At 45.4% G+C, this 23728-nt stretch overlaps 1 protein-coding gene across 3 annotated transcripts in view; it reads right to left on the bottom strand.

Moving 5' to 3' along the window:
- Positions 1 to 4054: 4054 nt before the first annotated feature.
- Positions 4055 to 23728, bottom strand: part of SCFD1 (sec1 family domain containing 1) — a 178753-nt gene continuing 159079 nt past the window's right edge. For all 3 annotated transcript variants that reach the window (XM_073577826.1, XM_073577827.1, XM_073577828.1), the window contains 7 exons: positions 22124 to 22199; positions 21423 to 21476; positions 19317 to 19369; positions 18811 to 18844; positions 17971 to 18036; positions 15810 to 15878; positions 4055 to 5144 (listed from right to left, as the gene is read on the bottom strand). In XM_073577826.1, coding sequence (XP_073433927.1) covers positions 5121 to 5144; positions 15810 to 15878; positions 17971 to 18036; positions 18811 to 18844; positions 19317 to 19369; positions 21423 to 21476; positions 22124 to 22199 — 376 coding nt within the window. In that variant the 3' untranslated portion in view covers positions 4055 to 5120. The remainder of the gene's footprint in view (positions 5145 to 15809; positions 15879 to 17970; positions 18037 to 18810; positions 18845 to 19316; positions 19370 to 21422; positions 21477 to 22123; positions 22200 to 23728) is intronic.

Below are 23728 nucleotides of genomic sequence, written 5' to 3'. Positions count from 1 at the left end.
CTATTTCCATTCCAAGGAAAGGTAATACATTACATGGTCCGACTGTTTTTTTCTGGTGATAGCGGTACGCCGAAATGCCGTGATATAAGTTTAAATTTTTCTAGAAGGAGCAGAGTTTTGTATTTTTGGGGCTGATGAATAAAAAATCGTCGAGGTAATGAATCACGGAGTTGCTGCCTGTTTCGTAACGGACTACCCAGTCCAGGAAAGTACTGAATAGCTCGAAATAGTGACATAAAATGGAACATCACATAGGCAAGCGCATATCAAAGTAATAGTGCTGGTCCACTTTGCATCCTAATAGGTGGAAACCGACGGGGTGCACGGGCAAAAGGCGGAATGCCGATTCTATGTCTGATTTAGCTAGCATGGTGCCGGGCCCGGCTGCGCAGACTAGTTCTACCGCCTTGTCGAATGACGCATAAGGCACGGAACACTTCCTCTGGGGGAATAGCGTTGCAAACTGATTCGCCTTTTGGGTGTGACAAATGATGTATAAGACGATATTTACAGAGTTCCTTTTTAGGAATTATGCCTAACGGCAATATTTTGATATTTTTGAACGTCAGCGAATGATAGGGGCCCGCCATTCTACCTAGTTCGACCTCGTTTTGATTTTTTGATTAAAAATTTCGGGGAATTCTCGAGCGAATTTTAGGTTATCGGCCAGGGTTGGTGTTTTATTGAATTTGTAGGGGATAATAAAAAAGCCATCTGTAAAGCCGGAGTGTAGTTGCTGTACTGCTTCTTTATTGGGGTAGAGGTCTAGCCATGGGCCCATTACAGTTACGCTCACTGTGGTTTTCCGCGTAGGCGCTGTTTGCCTGATGAGTACACCTTGCAGCTGGGTGTCCCCCCCGCGCGCTGAGCAGGCGTGTCTATATCCACATGACGTGTGGAAACGGCAGTTTCCCTTGATAAAAAGCCAGCAGACCCCAGGTTTTCGTACCACCACTGAGTGTTGACCTGCGGAGTAGTTAGTGGTCGCAGATGAAAAGGGTGGCTGCTTCTGTGACAGAATGTCGTAACCACACATCTGTCGCTTTTACCCCCCCAGCTTAAATCGGGCTGCAGGGCCAGCCACCCGCGGAACTCCTCGTCATACCGCCGCGAGGCAGAACCGCCATGCGATTTATACAAATTATATATCAGATCTTGATATATATGTATAATTCGGAGCAGCGTTCCTGGTGCTTCTGGCCCATAATGCAGCCCAGAACGGAGGAACTACGGCTCCCGCTAGGGTGATGGCCTGGTTATTGCGTTGGCTGGAAGCCCAGGGAGATTGGGAAGCGTCTCCTCGGCTGATAGCTGAAGCGCGTGACCGCTGGGAAGTGTCGTGCGCTCGAGCATGAGTGAAACATCGTAATGGTGGCACTCCGGCTCCATCCTGGGCGATGGCATGGTGGTTGACTTGGCTGGAGGCCCTGGGAGATGGAGATGGGTCTCCCCGGCTGACAGCCTCTGATGGTCTTTGGGCGTTTGTCGTATGCCCGAGGTTGTTTAACGGGAGTGGCATCTATGGCTGCATCCGCTGTGGCTATGGGGGGTGATGGGGGCATTTTATTCAGTAACCAGGGGTGGGTTACTGGCCATTACTGGTAACGTTGTGCTGTTTAGCACAGAGGGTGTTATAACGTTACCATATTCAATATTATTTCATAGAATCGTAGAGTTGGAAGGGACCTCCTGGGCCATCTGGTCCAACCCCCTGCTCAAAGCAGGATTCACTAAATCATCCCAGACAGATGTCTGTCCAGCCTCTGTTTGAAGTTCTATTGAAGGAGAACTCACCACCTCTCGTGGCAGCCTGTTCCACTCATTGATCACTCTGTCAAAAAGTTTTTTCTAACATCTAAATCTGTGTCTCCTCCCATTCAGTTTCATCCCATTGCTTCTAGTCTTTCCTTGTGCAAATGAGAATAAAGATGATCCTTCTACAATGTGACAGCCCTTGAGATATTTGTAGACAGCTATTAAGTCTCCTCTCAGTCTTCTCTTCTGCAAGCTAAACATTCCCAAATCCTGCAACCTTTCCTCATAAGATAGGGTTTGCAGACCGGTCACCATTCTGGTCGCTATTTTCTGAACTTGCTCCAGTTTGTTGGTGTCTTTTTTAAAATGTGGCGCCCAAAACTGGACACAGTATTCCAGATGAAGTCTGACCAAAGAGGAGTAGAGGGCAATAATGACTTCACGTGATCTAGACTGTATGCTTCTGTTAATACATCCTAGAATTGCATTTGCCTTTTTTGCTGCTGCATCACACTGTTGACTCATATCCAGTCTGTGATCTATTAGTATACCCAAGTCTTTTTCACATGTGCTGTTGCTTAGCCCTAATTCCTCCCATTCAGTATATGCTTTTTTCATTTTTATTGCCCAGATGTAGTACTTTGCATTTTTCCCTGATAAAAACCATTCTGTTAGTTGCTGCCCACTGCTCCAGTTTATTTATATCTTTTTGAATCCTCTCTCTTTCTTTTCTAGTATTAGCTATCCCTCCAAGCTTTGAGGCATCAGCAAATTTAATCATTTTACCCTCAATTCCTTCCTAAATTGTTGATAAAGATGTTGAACAATACAGGGCCCAGGACAGAGCCCTGTGGTACCCCACTTGAGACATTCTTCCAACTGGATGTGCAGCCATTTACGACCACTCTTTGGGTCCGATCACTAAGCCAGTTATGAATCCACCTAACAGATACCTTGTCCATTCCATACTTAGCCATTTTTTCAATAAGGATTGTGTGAGATACTTTGTCAAATGCAGGATTATAACTACATTCATTGTTCAGCCGTGGAGCGCTCTGATTGGTCGGGTTGGACCGATCAGCGCGCTCTGCAGCTGCATTGAGGGCTCTCAGACCGGTCTCCAAGTACTCTCCAGCAGGCATTGTGGCAGTGCCTGCCGGAGATACAATGGAGACAGGGCCTGGGCTGACCGGGCGTTGCCTCTGCGGTGAGAGGGGGGAATTGGGCACTGAACTGTATAGTCATATGGGCTCCACAGTCAGAAGCGCGTTCCTTAATTAGTACCGGGCCTACCATTCACATCAATCAGAGCTGGAGGATGGTGTTAAGAAGCAGAGAGGAGGCACAGATGCTGCAGCAATCATGCCCATTAGCCTGGACCATCCTCATTTAAATACCCTTTTTTTTTCCAGTATGTTGTTCCAAAACAAAGGAAATAAACATATATAATACAAAACGTGTAATTGCAATAATTTTCAGGGAGAAATACTTCATTTTCTGCAACAATTTCAAGGGTGCCAACTAGTGATGAGCGAAAGTGTTATCCGAGCATGCTCGGATCTCATCCGAGTAACTGTTAGACAGCTGCAACACATGCAGGGTTTGCCTAACAGGAAATCCCCGCATGTGTTGTGGCTGATTTTCATATTTTCCAAAATAATTGTTAAGCAAGATTAGATGTGTACAACAAAAAAAAATTAAAGAACCATGAAGCGTGCAACTGTTGTTCCATAGTTACAGCACATCTCAGCAATAATTACAATTCTCCTTTTAAATTATTTTATTCTACAAAAGACTTTTAAAAGGTTCCCCAAAAATGTAATAAAATGGCCCTTGTCACATAATTCAATCGACAACCCATCCTAGTCATGTGTCAGGAAGGACTACAGTATGAAGAAGCACCGCTCCAGAGATCTGTGTCTCAATGTCAGAAAACCTGTATCTTAAGCCAATATACAAGAGCTGTCAGAGAAATGTGTAGTGGAAGAAGAAATCTTTCCAGCTGACTGAGCAAGGAGGTCTGAAGCTGGAGGAAAAAATCCTTTATGCTCGGTCAGCGGCGGAGATTCATTTTTTTTCCTATCACACATTTCCAACAGCTCCTGTATTTGTGCTTTCAATAAAAGTCATCTGTCAGTTGAGACATAGGTCTCAGGAACAGTGATTCTTTAGACTGCAGGCTGCCCTGACATGTGACTAGGACAAGTTGCCATTTGTATTAGGTGACATGGGCCATTTTATTACATTCTTGGGAACGGCTTTAAGAATACAAAATTCAGAGACTACAATTACACATCAGTTTGGTTTTGCTTTTCTTTATTTTTTTCTAGTAGACATGGTATAAAAAAAAGAAAATAAATGGCAGTAACCAAAGTGATCATTCAGTATTTTTTTGTCTTTCCATCCATTTGTATGGTATATCATTTAAAGGTGGTGCAGGTAATTTTCTCACTGGTCCGTTTTATTGCTAAATTATTAGCTCTGTTGTCATCTATTGTTATATTACCTGACCCACATTCTTTGGAAGTCAGTCTCACTGTACAGACCTAAGACTCATATCAAGGCTTCCAAAGAAATGCGTAGAAAGACCTACTTCCTTTCCACACACATTACGCTACAGGGTTTGGATAGTTGATGCTTTTGTAAGGGCGCCAATTCACATTGGATAAAAGTTGGCTGAACCCTGACAAATGTGGTCATCTATCTCAAACATATGTGGGACGTCCCAACTCTCCCTCAGCAGAATATGTCAAGGAAGATAAGAATCAAGTGGATGGAATTCACCTTAATCCTTTTATTGTTCAGGAAGATGAGTCCTCTTCCCAAAGAGGACACACAAATGAGAACACTGTAACACTGGGGCAAGTGTTCCTGTGTATAGGGGAGCCATGTAATGCGTATACCCAGTTTAGGTCTACTTTCATTTTTTTTATTATTATCCACATTAGATAGACAGGGCGGTCACAGAGTGACCATTTTGTGATTTCCATTACACTCTTCAAGGTATCCATAACTCAGTTAGTTGCAGTTAAATATGTGGACTGTAAACATAAATTATGCTTTATAAAACAAGTATACATTTTTTGTTTTATTTGGAAATGATCTCTGTGGACAGAGATTGTATTAATGCCTAGATACAGAGGCTGGACACCTCCAACATATTTAAATAAATGGAGTTGGTAGAAAACCCGGCAAGTCATATGTGTAGAATACAATAGACATCTCTGGGGAGTAGTTTCTTCCACACTTGCAGACCCTGGTGTCAGTGATGAATTAATAGAAGAGTACAAGTATGGGCCATATCTTTAGTCTCAGGGGTTTAGTTCACAGACACCACAGAGGACTAATGTGGCCACTGACGCCTCTTACTTTTGTCCAAGCTGAGACAACTGGAAGGGGAAAAAGGAAAAAAAAATTATCAAACTAAACAAAAGTAGCACTGTATGTGATATAATGATGAAGACAAGTAATGAAAAAGCAGTACTGAGGGATTAAATATTAACACATGTAAGATGATCGTGCAGAGAACGGGATGAACAATTACTTATTCTGTCTGAGCAGTCAACTTCAACTAGATGTTCCCGAGATTCCCACTGTTTCAGCCTTTGTTCTTGGAGGCCACATAGCAATGTGTGCGGGTAAGAATATAATAAAAACTTTTTTTGTTCACTTACTGGATAGTAATGTGCAGTATTGCGGCATTACAAATTAAAGGTCTGACATATAAGAAACATGCGCTCACTTGTTCTAAGCCCATCGTACATATACCCCAATCTTTATGGGGCGCTTGCATTGTTTACAGCTTTTAGGGCCGCTTTGATGTCTGCCATAGAGTGACAACTGCTTTAGCACTAAATACCAGAACAAGTTGTTAGGTTCTGTTCCCAACCCGTTTTTCTCTCTCTTGCTAACATACATCTCGTGAAAAATCACAACCTATACATTAACCAGGAGCGGTGATGGATGCCCTACAATGGCAGTCTACATTTACCACATACGTTAGAAAAAGTTATTGAAAAGCTCACGATTTCTCGGTTTAAAGAATGTCTGTTTTCGGATGCAATACAGTGGGGGGCATCTGTCACCTGTAGGTGGTCCATGTTAAATAAACTTATAGGCTAATATTATATATATATATACACTCACTGGCCACTTTATTAGGTACACCTGTCCAACTGTGTGTTAAGACTTAATTTCTAATCAGTCAATCACATGGCGGCAACTCAGTGCATTTAGGCATGTAGACATGGTCAAGACAATCTCCTGCAGTTCAAACCGAGCATCAGTATGGGGAAGAAAGGTGATTTGAGTGCCTTTGAACGTGGCATGATTGTTGGTGCCAGAAGGGCTGGTCTGAGTATTTCAGAAACTGCTGATCTACTGGGATTTTCACGCACAACCATCTCTAGGGTTTACAGAGAATGGTCCGAAAAAGAAAAAAAATCCAGTGAGCGGCAGTTCTGTGGCCGGAAATGCCATGTTGATGCCAGAGGTCAGAGGAGAATGGGCAGACTGGTTCGAGCTGATAGAAAGGCAACAGTGACTCAAATTGCCACCCGTTACAACCAAGGTAGGCAGAAGAGCATCTCTGAAAGCACAGTGCGTCGAACTTTGAGGCAGATGGGCTACAGCAGCAGAAGACCACACTGGGTACCACTCCTCTCAGCTAAGAACAGGAAACTGAGGCTACAATTTGCACAAGCTCATCGAAATTGGACAGTAGAAGATTGGAAAAACGTTGCCTGGTCTGATGAGTCTCGATTTCTGCTGCGACATTCGGATGGTAGGGTCAGAATTTGGCGTAAACAACATGAAAGCATGGATCCATCCTGCCTTGTATCAACGGTACAGGCTGGTGGTGGTGGTGTCATGGTGTGGGGAATTTTTTCTGGGCACTCTTTGGGCCCCTTGGTACCAATTGAGCATCGTTGCAACGCCACAGCCTACCTGAGTATTGTTGCTGACCATGTCCATCCCTTTATGACCACAATGTACCCAACATCTGATGGCTACTTTCAGCAGGATAATGCGCCATGTCATAAAGCTCGAATCATCTCAGATTGGTTTCTTGAACATGACAATGAGTTTACTGTACTCAAATGGCCTCCTCAGTCACCAGATCTCAATCCAATAGAGCATCTTTGGGATGTGGTGGAACGGGAGATTCGCATCAGGGATGTGCAGCCGACAAATCTGCGCCAACTGTGTGATGCCATCATGTCAATATGGTCCAAAATCTCTGAGGAATGCTTCCAGCACCTTGTTGAATCTCTGCCACGAAGAATTGAGGCAGTTCTGAAGGCAAAAGGGGGTCCAACCCCTTACTAGCATGGTGTACCTAATAAAGTGGCCAGTGAGTGTATATACACACACACACATACGCTACCGTTCAAAGGTTTGGGATCCTCTGAAAGGAGTAGTACACACCATTGTAGGAAATCTTCAGTTTCTTGGCAATTCCTTGCATGGAATAGCCTTCATTTCTAAGAACAAGAATAGACTGTCGAGTTTGACATGAAAGTTCTTTTTTTCTGGCCATTTTGAGAGTTTAAGGGAACCAACAAAGGTAATGCTCCAGATTCTCAACTAGCTCAAAGGAAGGTCAGGCTTATAGCTTCTCTATTCAGCCAAACTGTTTTCAGCTGTGCTAACATACTTGCACAATGGTTTTCAAGGGTATTCTAACCATCCATTAGCCTTCTTACACAGTTAGCAAACACAACGTACCATAAGAACACTGGAGTGATGGTTGCTGGAAATGGGCCTCTATACATCTATGAAGATATTGCATTACAAACCAGACGTTTGCAGCTAGAATAGTCATTTACCATATTAACAATGTATAGAGTGTATTTCTGAATCAAATAATGTTAGCTTCATTGGAAACTGTGTTGTACTTTCAAAAATAAGGAAATTTCTAAGTGACCCTAAACTTTTGAACGGTAGTGTATGTGTATATACAGTATATATATATATATACACTCACTGGCCACTTTATTAGGTACACCATGCTAGTAACGGGTTGGACCCCCTTTTGCCTTCAGAACTGCCTCAATTCTTCGTGGCAGAGATTCAACAAGGTGCTGGAAGCATTCCTCAGAGATGTTGGACCATATTGACATGATGGCATCACACAGTTGGCGCAGATTTGTCGGCTGCACATCCCTGATGCGAATCTCCCGTTCCACCACATCCCAAAGATGCTCTATTGGATTGAGATCTGGTGACTGAGGAGGCCATTTGAGTACAGTGAACTCATTGTCATGTTCAAGAAACCAATCTGAGATGATTCGAGCTTTATGACATGGCGCATTATCCTGCTGAAAGTAGCCATCAGATGTTGGGTACATTGTGGTCATAAAGGGATGGACATGGTCAGCAACAATACTCGGGTAGGCTGTGGCGTTGCAACGATGCTCAATTGGTACCAAGGGGCCCAAAGAGTGCCAAGAAAAAATTCCCCACACCATGACACCACCACCACCAGCCTGAACCGTTGATACAAGGCAGGATGGATCCATGCTTTCATGTTGTTTACGCCAAATTCTGACCCTACCATCCGAATGTCGCAGCAGAAATCGAGACTCATCAGACCAGGCAACGTTTTTCCAATCTTCTACTGTCCAATTTCGAGGAGCTTGTGCAAATTGTAGCCTCAGTTTCCTGTTCTTAGCTGAGAGGAGTGGTACCCAGTGTGGTCTTCTGCTGCTGTAGCCCATCTGCCTCAAAGTTCGACGCACTGTGCGTTCAGAGATGCTCTTCTGCCTACCTTGGTTGTAACGGGTGGCAATTTGAGTCACTGTTGCCTTTCTATCAGCTCGAACCAGTCTGCCCATTCTCCTCTGACCTCTGGCATCAACAAGGCATTTCCGGCCACAGAACTGCCGCTCACTGGATTTTTTTTCTTTTTCGGACCATTCTCTGTAAACCCTAGAGATGGTTGTGCGTGAAAATCCCAGTAGATCAGCAGTTTCTGAAATTCTCAGACCAGCCCTTCTGGCACCAACAATCATGCCACGTTCAAAGGCACTCAAATCACCTTTCTTCCCCATACTGATGCTCGGTTTGAACTGCAGGAGATTGTCTTGACCATGTCTACATGCCTAAATGCACTGAGTTGCCGCCATGTGATTGGCAGATTAGAAATTAAGTCTTAACACACAGTTGGACAGGTGTACCTAATAAAGTGGCCAGTGAGTGTATATATATATATATACATGCACAATACATATAAAAGATATACTTTATTAAAATATTAAAAATGATATAAAGAGAAATAAACATTGCAAAAGGTATAGACATTACTAATTGGCCAAAGTGGTTACAATAAATCAAGATAACAAGGCAATGTGACGAGATAGTGACAAAGGGACGGGGAGATGGGAGAGAACCGACTTATTATTTACATTAAAAAAGGGGTACATCCTGTGGACCACTACGTGTCCCATGCAAACTTGGTACAACCCCCTACTCGGTTGTAAAAACTGAAAAATCCAAGGTCCCAGGTAGTATCCTTCAAAAAAACAGGATTTGGTTGCTTACCGTAAAATCTGTTTCTCAGAGTCTTCATTGGGGGACACAGAAACCGTGGGTGTGTGCTGCTGCCTCTAGGAGGTTGACACTATGCCATGAAAAAAATGTTAACTCCGCCTCCGCAGTATACACCCCTCCGACAGGCTGTAGGACAATAAGTTAGTGAAAGAGCAGTAGGAGGAGACAATATCATGTAAGTAATCATATATTCATTACAAGTAACAAAATCATGGTAGGGCGCTGTGTCCCCCAATGAAGACTCTGAGAAACAGATTTTACGCTAAGCAACCAAAATCCTGTTTTCTCTTTCGTCTCATTGGGGGACACAGAAACCGTGGGACGTCCAAAAGCAGTCCCTGGGGAGGGAGAAGACAGAAACATCCTTCAGGTCGGAGAACTCACCACTGCCGCCTGAAAAATTCTTCTGCCTAGGCTGGTGTCCGCTGAAGTATAGGTATGGACCTTATAGAACCTTGAAAAGGTATGAACGGACGACCAGGTGGATGCCTTGAACAATTGCATGGCTGATGCCCAATGGTGTGCCACCCAGGAGACCCCCACCGCCCTGGTTGAGTGAGCCTTGATCCCAGCAGGGAACACCCTGTTCTTCACCCGGTAGGCTTCCAGAATTGCCATTCTGATCCAGCGGGCCTTAGAGGCCGGCAGGCCTCTTGTCACCCCATTAGGAATGACAAAGAGTGAGTTTGTTTCCCTGAAAGGAGCAGTCCTAGCCAGGTAGACCCTTATCGACCTGACCAGGTCCAGCTTATTGAAAGAACGCTCCAGAGGAAGAGTTGGGGCAAAATGACGGTATGATTATATCCTCGTTCAGGTGGAAGGTCGATACCACCTTGGGGAGGAAGGAAGGAGGCCGCAAAACAACCTTCTTTTGGTGCATAATCAAAAATGGAGGGCGACCGGACAGGGACGCCAACTCTGAAACCCCGATAGAGGTGATGGCTATGAGAAATACCACCTTCCAGGACACAAGGGATATGGGAGCTTCCCGGAGGGGCTCCAAGGGTGAATTTGTCAAGGCTTCCAAGACCAGGTCAAGATCCCATAGAGCCACTGGGGATCTGTAAGGAGGAGCTGTATGCCACCCTTTGAAGAAAGGTCTTAACCTGCAGGTGAGAGGCCAAATTCCGTTGGAAAGAAATAGAGAAAGGAGATACTTGGCCTTTCAGGGAACTTAGGGCAAGACCGGCATCTAATCCTGCCTGGAGGAAGGCTAAGACAGATGGTAGGGAACAGGGTATAGGTGTGATGTGATTAGACTCACACCAGCCAAAAATAAGCCTTCCAGGCTCGATAATAGACCCTGAAGATGGCTTCCTAGCCTGGATCATTGTATTAATGTTTCGGTCCGAAACAACCCCGTTGCTCTCAGTATTGTGGTTTAGATGGCCAAGCCGTCAAATTGAGCAACCAAGAATTCGGGTGGTAAAACGGCCCCTCAGCCAGGAGATCTGGCCTGTCGGGGAGTCTCCAGGGGGTGCTTACGAGAAGATTGATAATTTATGCGAAGCAGGCCCTCCTGGGCCTGTATAGGGTGACCAATATGACCGGCGCCCCTTTATCTCCTGATCTCCTTTAGTAACCTGGGTAGGAGAGGGACCAGGTAAGGGAGTCTGAACTGTGACCAGGGAATAACCAGCACGTCGACCCCTATTGCCAGAGGATCGCGGCACCTGAAGACAAACTATTGGACCCTTCTGTTCTGTCGAGATGCCAGAAGGTCCATATCCGGAGTCCCCCATAGTCGGCAGATTTGATGGCGCATGTACTGATGTAAGGATTATTCTCCTGTTGTGAGTACTTCCCGACTGAGGAAGTCGGCGGCCATGTTGTCTTTGCCGGGAATGTAAACTGCTGATATTGCCAGAATGGTGGCTTCCGCCCGGCTGAAGGTTCTTGATGCCTCTGCTGATGCCCGGGGACTCATGGTTCCCCCCTGGTGATTGATGCATGCCATTTCTGTGGCATTGACCGTCTGAATCCGGACTGGCTGATCATTGAGGCATCCTTCCCAATGTAGGAGTGCTGGAAAGACCCCGGTTGGTTCTAGAATGTCGATCGACAGTGAGGATATTTGTCTCGACCATCGCCCCTGGACCGCCAGGTGACGGAATACTGCACTTCAGCCCAGGAGGCTGGCATCCATAGTTATCACCTGCCAGTGGACAGGGGGAAAAAAAGGACCGTCCCAGATAAACAAGGGGGGAGGTCAGTCACCCTTGAGGGACTGTCTGGCCTGACTGGGAGTGAGTAAGGGCGATCCAGTGAAGAGACAGACCTGTTTCACTGAAGGAGGGTGTCCCTCTGAAGTATCCTGGAATGGGACAGGGCAAAGGGTATTGCCTCTGAGTCTGCCACCATCCTCCGCAGGACTCTCATGGCAGCGCGAAAGGATAGGAGTCGTGATTCTAGCTGAGAGCAAATTTCCTGCTGGAGAGTAATCCACTTCCTTTCAGGGAGAGAGGCCCTCGAGCGGCGAGTGTCGATTAGCATCCCTAAGAACGCTAGGCGTGTTGGCGTAAAGTGGGATTCGTTCCCTGTTAAAGAGCCAACCAAACCGGGACAGCGTGACTAGAACCGCAGATAGGTTTTCCTGAGCCTGATAGGAGGGTGCTTTGACGAGAATATCGTCGAGATATGGGACTAATACTATATTTCTGACCCCTAATATGGCTACCATTGCTGCCATAATCTTCGTAAAAATTCTGGGGCTGTTGCCAGCCCAAATGGTAGGGCCATCAACTGGGAATGCTGCTGCTGGTCAGCGCAGCGCAAAATTCCTTGATGTCCCTGAAAAATGGGGCCGTGCAGGTAGGCGTCCTGAATATCTATGCATAGGAATTCCTGATTCTCCATAGAGGCAATCACCGGCCGGATCGACTCCATCCTGAAGTGGCATAGGCGGACCCATTTGTTTGACTTCTTGAGGTCTAGTATGGGACAAACCGAGCCATCTCTTTTTTTTTGGTATTACAAACCGGTTTGAGTAAAGGCTTGTAAAACGCTCTTGCTCGGGAACAGGGATGATTACTCCTGCGCTGAGGATTGCAGCAAAAAAACCTGAGGCCATGGCAGCGTCTCTTGGTGGTTGATAAAGAAAAAAAAAGGCCTCGCGGAAGCGCGCTGAAGTCCATATTGCATCATGTGGATACCACCTCCCTTACCCAGGTATCCATTACTGAACGCCGCCAGACATCTCTGCAGAAGAGAAGGTGGCCGCCTAGTGTGGGGAGAGGGACTGGGAAGGGAGCTGTAATCCCTGCAGGCATCAGGCTGAAGAGGATCTGCCTGGCCCCGACCTGGTAGCTCTGCTGTGGGAACTGCGAGGGCGCCATAAAGAGAGGCCCGAAAGGACACCTCCTTCCTGTCCCTAGGCGACTGCGACCTCTGTGGGGCCTAAGCATAGGCGTCTACCGCTCGGGCACAACAAAAGGGACGAAAGGATTGGGCCTTTCGTTTGAAAATCTATCGAGGAGACCTGGCCTGAGGGAGAAGGAAGCTTATGCCCCCAGCTGCATCTTTAATGATTTGATCTAACATTGGACCAAAAAAGTCGAGGAATCATGAAAAAAGCAGATTGGTTAGGGATCATTTTGGGGACAAATCAGCCTGCCAGGCCTTTAGCCAGACCGTTCACCGGATGGCTACCCTGTTGCTGGATACTTGGCTGCGCAGGATGCGGCGTCCAAAGCTGCTGATCCCATATACTTCCCGACCAGAGAGATTCGGTCTGTGAACTCCGCTAGTTCTGCTGGCGGGGCCCCGGCTAATATGCCCTGTCTAAGCTGTTTGACCCATCTTGACACAGACTTTGCTACCCAAGCTGAGGCGAAGGCCGGACACAATATAGCGACTTCTGCCTTAGAGGTGGATCTCGCCAGGGATTCTACCCTCCTATCATTGGTATCCTCCAGGGGTACCCCACTGGTGAGTGGAGTGACTGTTTTGGTAGAGAGTCTGGACATTGATGGATCCACCGAAGGGGAAGAGGTCCAATTGGTAGCGAGATCTGGATATGAGATCCCAAATTGGCCTCTTCTCTGAAACCGCCTAGTCGGTTTTTCCCTTTCCTTGAACAACACCTCCTAAAAATTCCTGTGGGTGGCGAAGACCCTGGAGAGGGACCTATGCCGCTTAAATGAGAGCCTGATCCGAAGGCTACGATGTGGCATCCTTAATGTTAAGGTCCCATTGACTGTAGCAATGAGGTCCTTGACGTACTAGGCTGCTCTGGCCCGTATTCAGAACCCTCCTCCGAGCGTGTCTCTAAAAATACTTCACACGATTCTGGGGAGGACCGGGAGGAGGCAGACAGCCAGAGAAGCTCTGGCGGTGAGATGGAGTAAGAAGGGGACCTGGGTTGGTGGTCCTGTCTCAACCTTTTACGGCCTCTAGAAGGTCCAGAAAAAGGACTCTTTTGATGCTCCTGTGTCCACTGGAGTCTGAGGTGGCAATCTGTCAAGCACCGTTACCAGGTACTGTGATACCATGGTAAGGTTGGCCACAGATTTAGATAAGGCAGAGGCCCATCCCGGACACTCCTGTCTCCCGCGGCAACGGGCGGCAACGGCTGGCCCCTGGGCGGCAGGCAAGACGGCCTCATACAGCTCCCTGGCAGGAAAGGTGGGGGGGCTGCACCTGCTTTTTAGCATAGGTAATACAGTGGGTCTGCTGCGTTCTGAGCAGCGTGGGGAGGACTGACCCGAAGGAAGCTTATTTCCTGAGGTACATACAAAATATTTAACGATGGTTGCCGACCATCGGGGGTAAAGAGCGGGGTGAGGGAGCAACACTGTAGTGCAGTACTCTCATCCCACAGTCTGTGTCCCCACCGCAGCTGCTGCCCGAAGGCAGAGGGGAGAGAGAGAGGTGAACCGCCCTCTAGCCCCGCCCGGAAACGGTGGGCGGGGCCTAGCCCTGGACTTCCTGGAGCACCAAGATGGCGCCGGTCCTGGAAGAGGACCCCGGAGGGCTGGGCCTACCCCGGAAGCCGGGATCTGACATCAGACGCGCACGTGCTGAATGACCGCTGGAGCCCAGGAGCATAATGCCGCCGCGGGAGGATTAGAGGCTGCGCTGCAATCTGCATTCCTGCAATGCTTGGAAGCAGGTACTGGCTTTTAAGATAAGTTATAGCCACGGAGCACAGGGTAACAGTGATCCCTCCATAAATGCAAGAAAAAGAGCTTCTCTTTCTTTTTTCTTCTTTCCATGAAAAATGCTGCAGCCTCTTACCTTCAGCTCTCCCCGTGACAGGGAGCAGTTACCTGACGAAAAGATTGCTGTCCCAAATCTTTTCTGCAGGGCGTCTCACTCGATCATCCGGCTCTGGAGGGCGAGTGATGAGAGACGAAGGTCTGGACCAGATGCGATCACCTGAACACAAGTCCGTGTTAGGGGCTAGGGTCCTGCCCATGGGATTTATGAGGATACAGGGTGGCAGTACACGTACTCATAATCCCGGTGTGGGAATACAGATGTAGCCGCTCTACTCTGTATCCCTCCATGGTTACCTGAAAAGGAACGACGCACATTGAGGTAGGCATGGGTCTGTAAGAGACCCCTGTCCACCTCCTATCTGACACTAAGCAAAACTGATTGTCCTACAGCCTGTCGGAGGGGTGTATACTGCGGAGGCGGAGTGAACATTTTTTTCATGGCATAGTGTCAACCTCCTAGAGGCAGCAGCACACACCCACGGTTTCTGTGTCCCACAATGAGACGAAAGGGAAAGTTTAATTGGCACACCAATGTACACATAAAAAAAACGGACATGCGACCTTGTACACATGGTTTCTGGCTTTAAAAAGGCCCTGTGTGATCGAAACGCTGCATGTCCGTTTTTTTATGTGTACAGTCGTGGCAATAAAAAACTTTTTTGAAGGATACTACCTGGGACCTTGGACCCTTCAACTTACTATTTACTGTCCTTAGGAGACAAACACTACAGATGATCCTACCTGGTTGCGGAGGATGGCACCCTATATAGCACCCTATATAAGCCCGCAATATAGGTGTCCCCGTCAGTATTTCAGTCCTCCAGATTTATTTATTTTTTTTGTTAGACTGAATAAAGTTATATTTTAATGTACATGTTTTGTAGGACTCCATGGTTGGTACAGCATAGTCTGGTATTCCTTATTTTGAGGTAGAATGTCCAAGTTAAGGCCAAAAAGACACTTTTGGACAATGGAGTATGGCAGGAGCTTTATTTGGTGTACATATTAGACGTAAACAAAAAAAAAAACCTGATGTGAACAGGCCCTTACTAAAACCCAAGAGACCTTTAATAACCACGGCTAGCAAGATGGTGTCAGCTCTTAGACTCTCTAATGCTTCAAAATCCCATTGCATTGGTCTCCAGTCTTTCTATATAAGAGAATTAGCATAACGAAAAAGGTGCAGATAATTTCTGATGTAAACCATAATGAGGTTAATCTACAGGGCATACTTGTGAAGGCTTGGGAACCTGTCTCAGGACCGGGGGGCATTTGTTAGATTACCTGCTTGACAAACTGTGCAGCGTTGAAGAGCTCGGTGCAGCCATAGAGAATGTGCTTTGCTTGTTTGGTCTGGGAAGAGAAACCAGGAAAGAAGAAAGTTCAACAAACACATGAAATGCAAAGGCTGAAATATGGAAGAAGGAAACACCAGAAGTCTTAAATGTCCAAAAGTATGGGGACCTACTAGGGCTCACACTGAATTGAGGTTTCCCATTCAGTCCCATGGACACAGATGTATAAATTCCATCCCGTCTCTGTGCCGTCTGGCTTTACAACGAGCCATTTTTTCACAACATTTAGTAAAGAGTTCTCTGATACAAGCGTGGTCCTGTAATAGGATGCCACCCCGAAGTAACAAGTCAGTTCATAAATCTCTTCTCTATTAAATATTCCAAGAACTGTGAGTAATATTACTGAAAAGTGGAATCATTTGGGGCTCAGTTAATTTTGGTTCTTAAAGGGGGACCCCGTCAAAATTACAGAAAAGGGTCAATGGACATTGAGGAGCATAGTGCATAAAAGTCATGAACCCTCTGCTAACTCAATATCTGGAGAGTCCAAACCACCTCCAGCATTAACATCAGCACAAAAACATGGCATGGGTTTCAATAGCCGAGCAGCCTAATGCAAGCCTTACATCACCAAGCACAATGCCCAATATGACAAAGCACAATGCCAAGTGAGTAGTATAAAGTAGCTGTCACTGGACTGTTGAGCAGAGGAAACACGATCACTGCAGTAATGAATCTCTATGTGGCATCTGAAATATGAACCTGAGTTTAGCAAATGCCAGAAAAACGTTACTAGTCTTGCGAGGAAGGTCAATGTTAACACTATGTGGGTGTTTTTCAAGAGTTGCCCTAGGCCTAGAACTAAGAGGTGTATTGTTTAGGTGTCCCAATTTTTCAATCCACTCTCAGTCAAAGAATTAAATGGAAAATGAATATATTAGAATTAGCAAAAGAATTGTCCTGTGAAGTGTTCTGTAGAGCTGACTGTGTAAATAAATTCTATGCAGCAGTCAACAAAGGAAAGACCGACATTAGCAACCGGCAGGAAGATCTAAGAACAAAGCAAAATCAGAGCCAGATGCAGGCCATGTAATCTATTTTTATGTGAAAGAGTGTCTGCATGTCAATTAGCCGAAGTATCCGCTTGAGAAGGAGCAGTCCAAGAAAAGGTTACAATGAAGGAAAAAAAAGAATGGGAATGGATAGCGAAAATGCAAAAGCAAAACCGGGAAATGATAAAGAGGTAGCAGTCAAACAAGGGATTGTAAATATATAAAATAATATACAGAAAAAAGCATGAAGAGTATTGTGAATAAACAAAATGTGAGAAAACTGAGGAAAAGAAGAAGAAATCCATATCTACAATTAAGGCTTCTTTTACACTTGCCGAGTTTTTGCGGGAGGTTTTTGAGGCCCCAATAGATTTCTATGGCGCCGCAAAAACAGCACACAAAAATTTGTTGGAGCGCTGTATGCCGTATTTACGGCCGTGAAAAAATATTGAGATTGCTCGATATTTTTCACGGCTTACGGACACGGCCCCCATTGAAATCAACGGAAGCTTGTTTTTGTGGAACGCCGTATTTTTCCCAACTTTTCAAAACCACAGAAAAACGACGATCCGAGAAGATTTTTGCGGCCCGTTTTGGCGGCAGACCGTGAAAATTATGGCAATACGGCCCCCAAAAACACGGGAAGTGTAAAAGAACCCTAACAGACCAATGACCACAAAGTTAAAGAGGTATTCCCAACTCCAAGATCCTATCCCAATATGTAGTAGGTGTAATAATAATATTAGAAAATACCTCCAATTAGAAATGTAGCATAGTTCTTCTTCGCTATTTTGCTTATTCCATGTGCAGGGCATTGCAGTAGCTTAGATATCCATAGTTACGACCACTCATATAGTGACAGTAAGTTATTAGTGGTCGTAACCATGGATACCTAAGCGAATACAAGCGGCTAAGCGACTACAATGCCCTGCACATGGGGAAAGCGACATAGTGAATTAGAAGAACTATACTACATTTCTAATTCGAGGTATTTGCTAATATTATTATTACTACATATTGGAATAGGATCTTGGAGATGAGAATACCCCTTTAAAAGCATGACAAAAGAAAAACAAAAAACAGAGGATCTCAAGTTACCTTTATGTAGTCCACTAGGTTCTGATACTCAATGTAGTTCCCTCCTCCTACCACAAATACAATGGCCTGCACAAAACACAATACATTCTTTTACATTACCTTCACCAAATGCTACAACTCTAATGACACTGATGTAGCACAAATTAGAATAGACACAGATTTAGGACATTGTTGTATGGTAGAAATGATCCAGTAACATGTCGCATTTGGGCCTCTTGAATGCCACAGGAGCCTTGGTGGCATTACTGATGATGAGTGTGCATTGTACACCAACTGCAATCTAAAAAGCTACGCATGGGCTCAGGTACAGAAAAAGTGTGACGGCCTAACGCTAGGACCACAGGGATCTTCTCTGATCACAAAAAGCGCCTGTATGGGAAACTGCATGAGGAGCAGTGCCAGCAGCTCGCCTCGACGCTTATGGCACTGCGCAGGGTGAAATTCAGAAGGAGACGCTGTGTTCCATAAACACCACTAATAAATCAGAAAAAAATAATCTCATATTTCATGGGCTGCGAATGTTCTCTAAATATTGGGCGGCTTCTGCCTGTTTTATGGTAGAGGATAATTCTCATAGCTTCGTCCTGGCACACGGCTGCAGAAAGCTGAAAGGTTACCAGATACATTTTTATCTCCCCGACACATGAATATACTTTTATGGGGTGTAAGTATAAGTTCAGCTAGGAAATGTAACAATAAATAGCACTTGCCACCAAACTAAAAAGGAAAACAAACATCTTATTTAATTTGACAAAATGCAAAGATGCAAAAACATAGAGTGGAGATTGGTAATAATCTACTTTTTAGATTTACACGTGACCCTGATGTCATTATACTTACCTCCTGAAAGGGGTTTTTGTTCCTTGGTATAGAACTATTTTAACAGAAAAAAAAAACAGATTTTTTTGGTCAAGTTAAGGCAAATTTTATTTCTAAGAAAACACAATTATATCAAAGATTATTTCATTTCAAAATTATTTAATTTTCAAAAGATTAAAAAAAAAAAATCAATTGTTCAGGTTACAAGTAATGATGAGCGAACGTGCTCCGATAAGTTGTTATCTGAGCACGCTCAGGTGCTAACCGAGTGTCTTTGGCGTGCTCAAAAAATGTTTGAGTCCCCACGGCTGTTTGGCAGCCACAACACATGCAGGAATCGTCTGTTTTGTTAGGCAATCCCTGCAAGGCTGCGGCTGTCGAACAGCCGTGGGGACGCAAACATAGTATTCAAGGACGCCGAAGTCACTCGATTAGCCCCCAAGCATGATCGGATAACACCTTATCCCAGCACGTTCGCTCATCACTTGTTACAAGCAGATGGCAAAAGGTGTGTATATACTCATCACCTGTCATTTCCACGTAGCATCTTGGGGTCAAAGTATCTGTAATCATCAGTTTCCTGCAGGAGGAAATCCCATTACGACAATTTAGTGCAAACAAAAAAACAAAACAAAGAAATACAACACAACTAAATATAAAACTGACTGAAATTGTGGAATTATTCATCTTTGTCCTATGAATCACTATTACCTATCAATCTGTAAGAGATAGGAAGACTACATAAAAAAAGATAATGAATAATGAGGATAATGTTGTGCTGGTGAATATGCTGGTATTGTATAAAAAATGCAATCTTCATGCAGATGGACATATTAAAAGGGGTTGTTCAATACCTATAATGATGTTTAGAAACAGATCTTTACGCTCCAATTACGTTTGCAATTTGCTTCCTTATAAAATTCCCTACTTGGTAATCCCTATATCTGTTTTGTTACTTTACTTCCTGTGACTTGTGAGTCTCAAGTGGAACATCACAGGAGGATGGCCCTACAGTCACTTCTTGGCAGCTTCCCCTGAAACAGGACATCTTCCCTGTTGTCATCCCAAATCAATCGTGGTGATGGAGGCAGAGAGGGGTGAGTGCAGCTTATTTTACTGCTGTCACACTCCTGTCAATGCTGCTGAAATGAAACGTCATCAGGTGGCGGGGATAGAAGCAGGGTAAGTGATGGCAGTACCGCTCCCCGATGACTAATCGTTTCAGTGAATGAGATGGCTGTGAGACTAATGTGGCAGTATGGACTGAAATTATAGCGTGATGGTGAAAAAAGCTGCGGTCACTTCTCCTTGCCTCCGCCACCATGATTGATTTGAGGTGCCATCAGAGGACAGTGGTGACAAAAACTGTGGGAAGTGACCGCACTGCCGCTCCCTGATGAAGTTCTGCTTCGAGGTTCAAAGGTGGGGGGGTTATAAAAGCTGTAGGGAAGTGACTGCAGGGCTATCCTCCAGTGACGTCCCATTTGAGATTCCCCTCAAATGAAACGTTGCAGGAAGTAAAGTAAAACATAGATACATGGATTAGCTGTATAGGGGGAATGGTAAAGAATTTTAAAATAAAGCAAATTACAAAAGTGGTTAGGGCTTAAAGATGGTTATCTACAGGTATTCTTATGTATCGGACCACCCACATATAGAGCTGTCACACATGTGACTGATATGTTAAGACCAAGAGATATTTATGGACAGCTGACATTCCTTTATTAATGTGCAAGTACCCTGCATAAAAACCAAGACACAAAAACAAGGCGTTTGGTAAATTAGACAACCTGTCAGCTTGTAATATTTTACACCAATGCTCATGTGTAATAAGACTATAATATACTTTAAGTTCAAGTAAAGTTAAGAAATACAATTCTTATCCAAAATTAAAAAGGTTGGACTAAGGATTCATTAACATTTTTCACCGTTCAAGAATGCCAAAACACATTTTCCACACGCGAAAGACCCACAAGAATGAAATCATCAACTATAAAAGTGTTAAGATAATAAATCAAGAAATTGGAAACTATGTAATGTTATTTCAGGGTTTCACCTGTAAAATGTTAGCTCAGTTCCGCATCAAAACTCTTCATTTTTTGGGTTTAACAGTTAGTGGAGGGATCTGGAGCATAATGATCCAGAGCACCATGAGCTCTGCACAGAAAACTGTCAAAGCTGTGACTGGAAATGGACCGGGCATTTACATGGAGATGAAACTTTGCATACAAACACATGGCCTCCAGAGCAATCAGTTTACGAGTGCTGGCAAGTCAACCGGCTGGGGCCATCGTTCTTTCCAGAACACATGCACCGTTTTTTTTTTCCCCTCCTCTCTATTTTTACTTGCGCTGAGAGCAAATAAAATAAAACTGCCAATAACAAAAAAAACAAACTTATAAAAGAGGAAAATAAAAACAACTGGTAGGAACAGAGCGATCCTGGATAAAATATATTTATTATGGTACTTTACAGAAGGAAAATCTGCAACTTATATCCCAAGAGGTCAATCATTACATTAAAAACAACTCCTGACATGAAAGAAATCACCTGCAGAGCAGCACAAAAGGTGACTGCCACGGTGTGGCCTACAGGAGTGTGTATCCCCCCGCACGAAAACAACTAATTCTTACCGGATTGGACTTCATTTCCATTAGACTATCAAGGACTCGAGTGACTGGCAAGTTCTATAAAGAGAAGAGTAGACAAGACGTACTTCTTAATGTGCAGAATAAGGGGACATACCATTGGTTTATGATGTTAGAGCTATATGATAATTAGGCAGAAGCTGCTTAATGGACTAACAACTGCTAACTGGACTTTCCTGGTCACAGAGACCTCTGGCTACAACTGACATCTTCCAGCTGCCATTCTAAGAGTAGACACATTTACTATGGGCTCAGTGGGAGATGTGACAGAAAGTCCTGTGCCCAGTGTTTGTATCAAATGTCTAAACACATTCACAAAGCTTCTTGTTTTGCACAGCCAAAGCAAACAGGATGGGGGAAATGGGCAGGATGGGAATGTAGCGTGATTAATCTATGACGGGAACATGGAAATGTTCAGCTCTACAGCACAGACGCGTGCACCGATACCTCTCCTTCCAACTGATTAGCATTGACCTACATGAAGACTTCTTCAAGACTGGAGTGCTGTGTGGTTTGGGTCCTCACAGTATAATGACTCCTGGGCTGACCTTCTGCACTCACTCATCGTACTTCTCTTTTTATAGGCAGCTCGATTACACCCACATCAGCTATCACTAGCAGGTGGGATTGCCAGCCCGGCTGATTTTACACTTCACAAAATAAATCTGGTTCGTTAGGCTGTTTACCTGCTGCTTTAGAACCAAGTTTTTCACCCCCTCCATGACAAATTGTGACCCCGTATTCATGACTCTGGAGAGGAGCCTGGAAGCAGAAAAAGGAATGGTACAAGATGGTGCCAGCTACTACTCACTGATCCAACTGCAAAGAAGGGGGTCATTGTACCTAAACAAACCGCGTGTAGCTTCCAGCGCTTCAGTGGTCTATGTGGTGTCTTAAGGCCCCGTCACACACAGCGAGATCGCTGATTTTGTGATGTTACAGCGATCTCGCCAGCGACATCGCTGTGTGTGACACACATCAGCGACCGGCCCCCTGCCAGGTATCGCTGATCGTGCAGGATCGTCCTGGGCCATTTTTTGATCGTTGGTCTCCCGCTGGCCAACAAGCATCGCTGCGTGTGGCAGCGGGAGACAAACGATCAGAGACGCTGCAAGCAGGTATCTAAGGTAAACAGTGGGTTTCTAAGAGCCGCGTGGCTCTTAGAAACCCGCTGTTTACCTTAGATAACAGCGTGCACGCTGGTTTCCAGGGTAGACAGCGGGTATCCAAGAGCCGCGCGGCTCTTAGAAACCCGCTGTTTACCTTAGACACCAGCTTGCTCGCTGGCCCTGATCGCTGGAGGGGCTGTCTATGTGACAGATCACCAGCGATCAGCCTAACGATGTCCCAGCGATCCCATCCAAGTCGGATCTTTGGTGGGATCGCTGGGACATCGTTATGTGTAACGGGGCCTTTACACTATTATGTGGAGGGCAAGTTGGAGAACAAAAGTCTCTCTGTGGCAGAAGAAACTCTCTGTTCACTACTTGTAAAATCCCAGCCCGGTCGGTGAAAGTTCTGCCATCATTAAAAATCGTTCAAAATACATTGGATTTTTTATTGACTATTTGTACAATATCATTACATGATGAAGTTAGGAGAACTATGATTGATCATCTCGACTGTGTGTTGGACTGGACTTTACAACTACTGGATTTCTTGGTATGCTCGTTTGGCTGAGACGATGTCTCAGAATTGGGTAGAAACTAGGACTTAGCTTGTGAGAGTTATTATGTAAGTGTGCAATGGTACAAGACTATTAGGAGGGTCGAGGTCTAATGTACAACAGGTCAAGGGTGAAACATTACAATTAAACATGAGCGAACAAGCGGGGATAAGGTGTTAGGCTAGTTTCACACTAGCGCTTTTGAGCGCAGCGATGGCCTGCGCACGGCCGCCGCTAAGCCCCGCCCCCAGCCGCGCCTCCGCCGGTAGCTCCGCCTACCGGCGCATGACGCTGCATGCGTCCTGCATCCCCTATCTTTATCACTGGGGGCGCAGGCCATGCGCAGTATGCGTTTGGCGGCGCTTGCGCCTTTTTGACGGTGCGCCGAGCGCAACCAAACTGCAGCAGGTTGCGTTTGGCGCAGGTCGGCGCACCGTCAAAAAGGCGCATGCGCCGCCAAACGCATACTGCGCATGGCCTGCGCCCCCAGTGATAAAGATAAGGGACGCAGGACGCATGCAGCCGGTAGGCGGAGCTACCGGTGGAGGCACGGCAGGGGGCGGGGCTTAGCGACGGCCGTGCGCAGGCCGTCGCGCTCAAAAGCGCTAGTGTGAAACTAGCCTTA

This window comes from Dendrobates tinctorius, unplaced genomic scaffold, assembly GCF_039654945.1.
Source record: "Dendrobates tinctorius isolate UK_male_01 unplaced genomic scaffold, ASM3965494v1 ptg000057l, whole genome shotgun sequence".
Lineage (NCBI taxonomy): Eukaryota > Metazoa > Chordata > Amphibia > Anura > Dendrobatidae > Dendrobates > Dendrobates tinctorius.
Note: the sequence above shows the minus strand (reverse complement) of the source record. Positions and strands in the feature narration are given on the sequence as shown.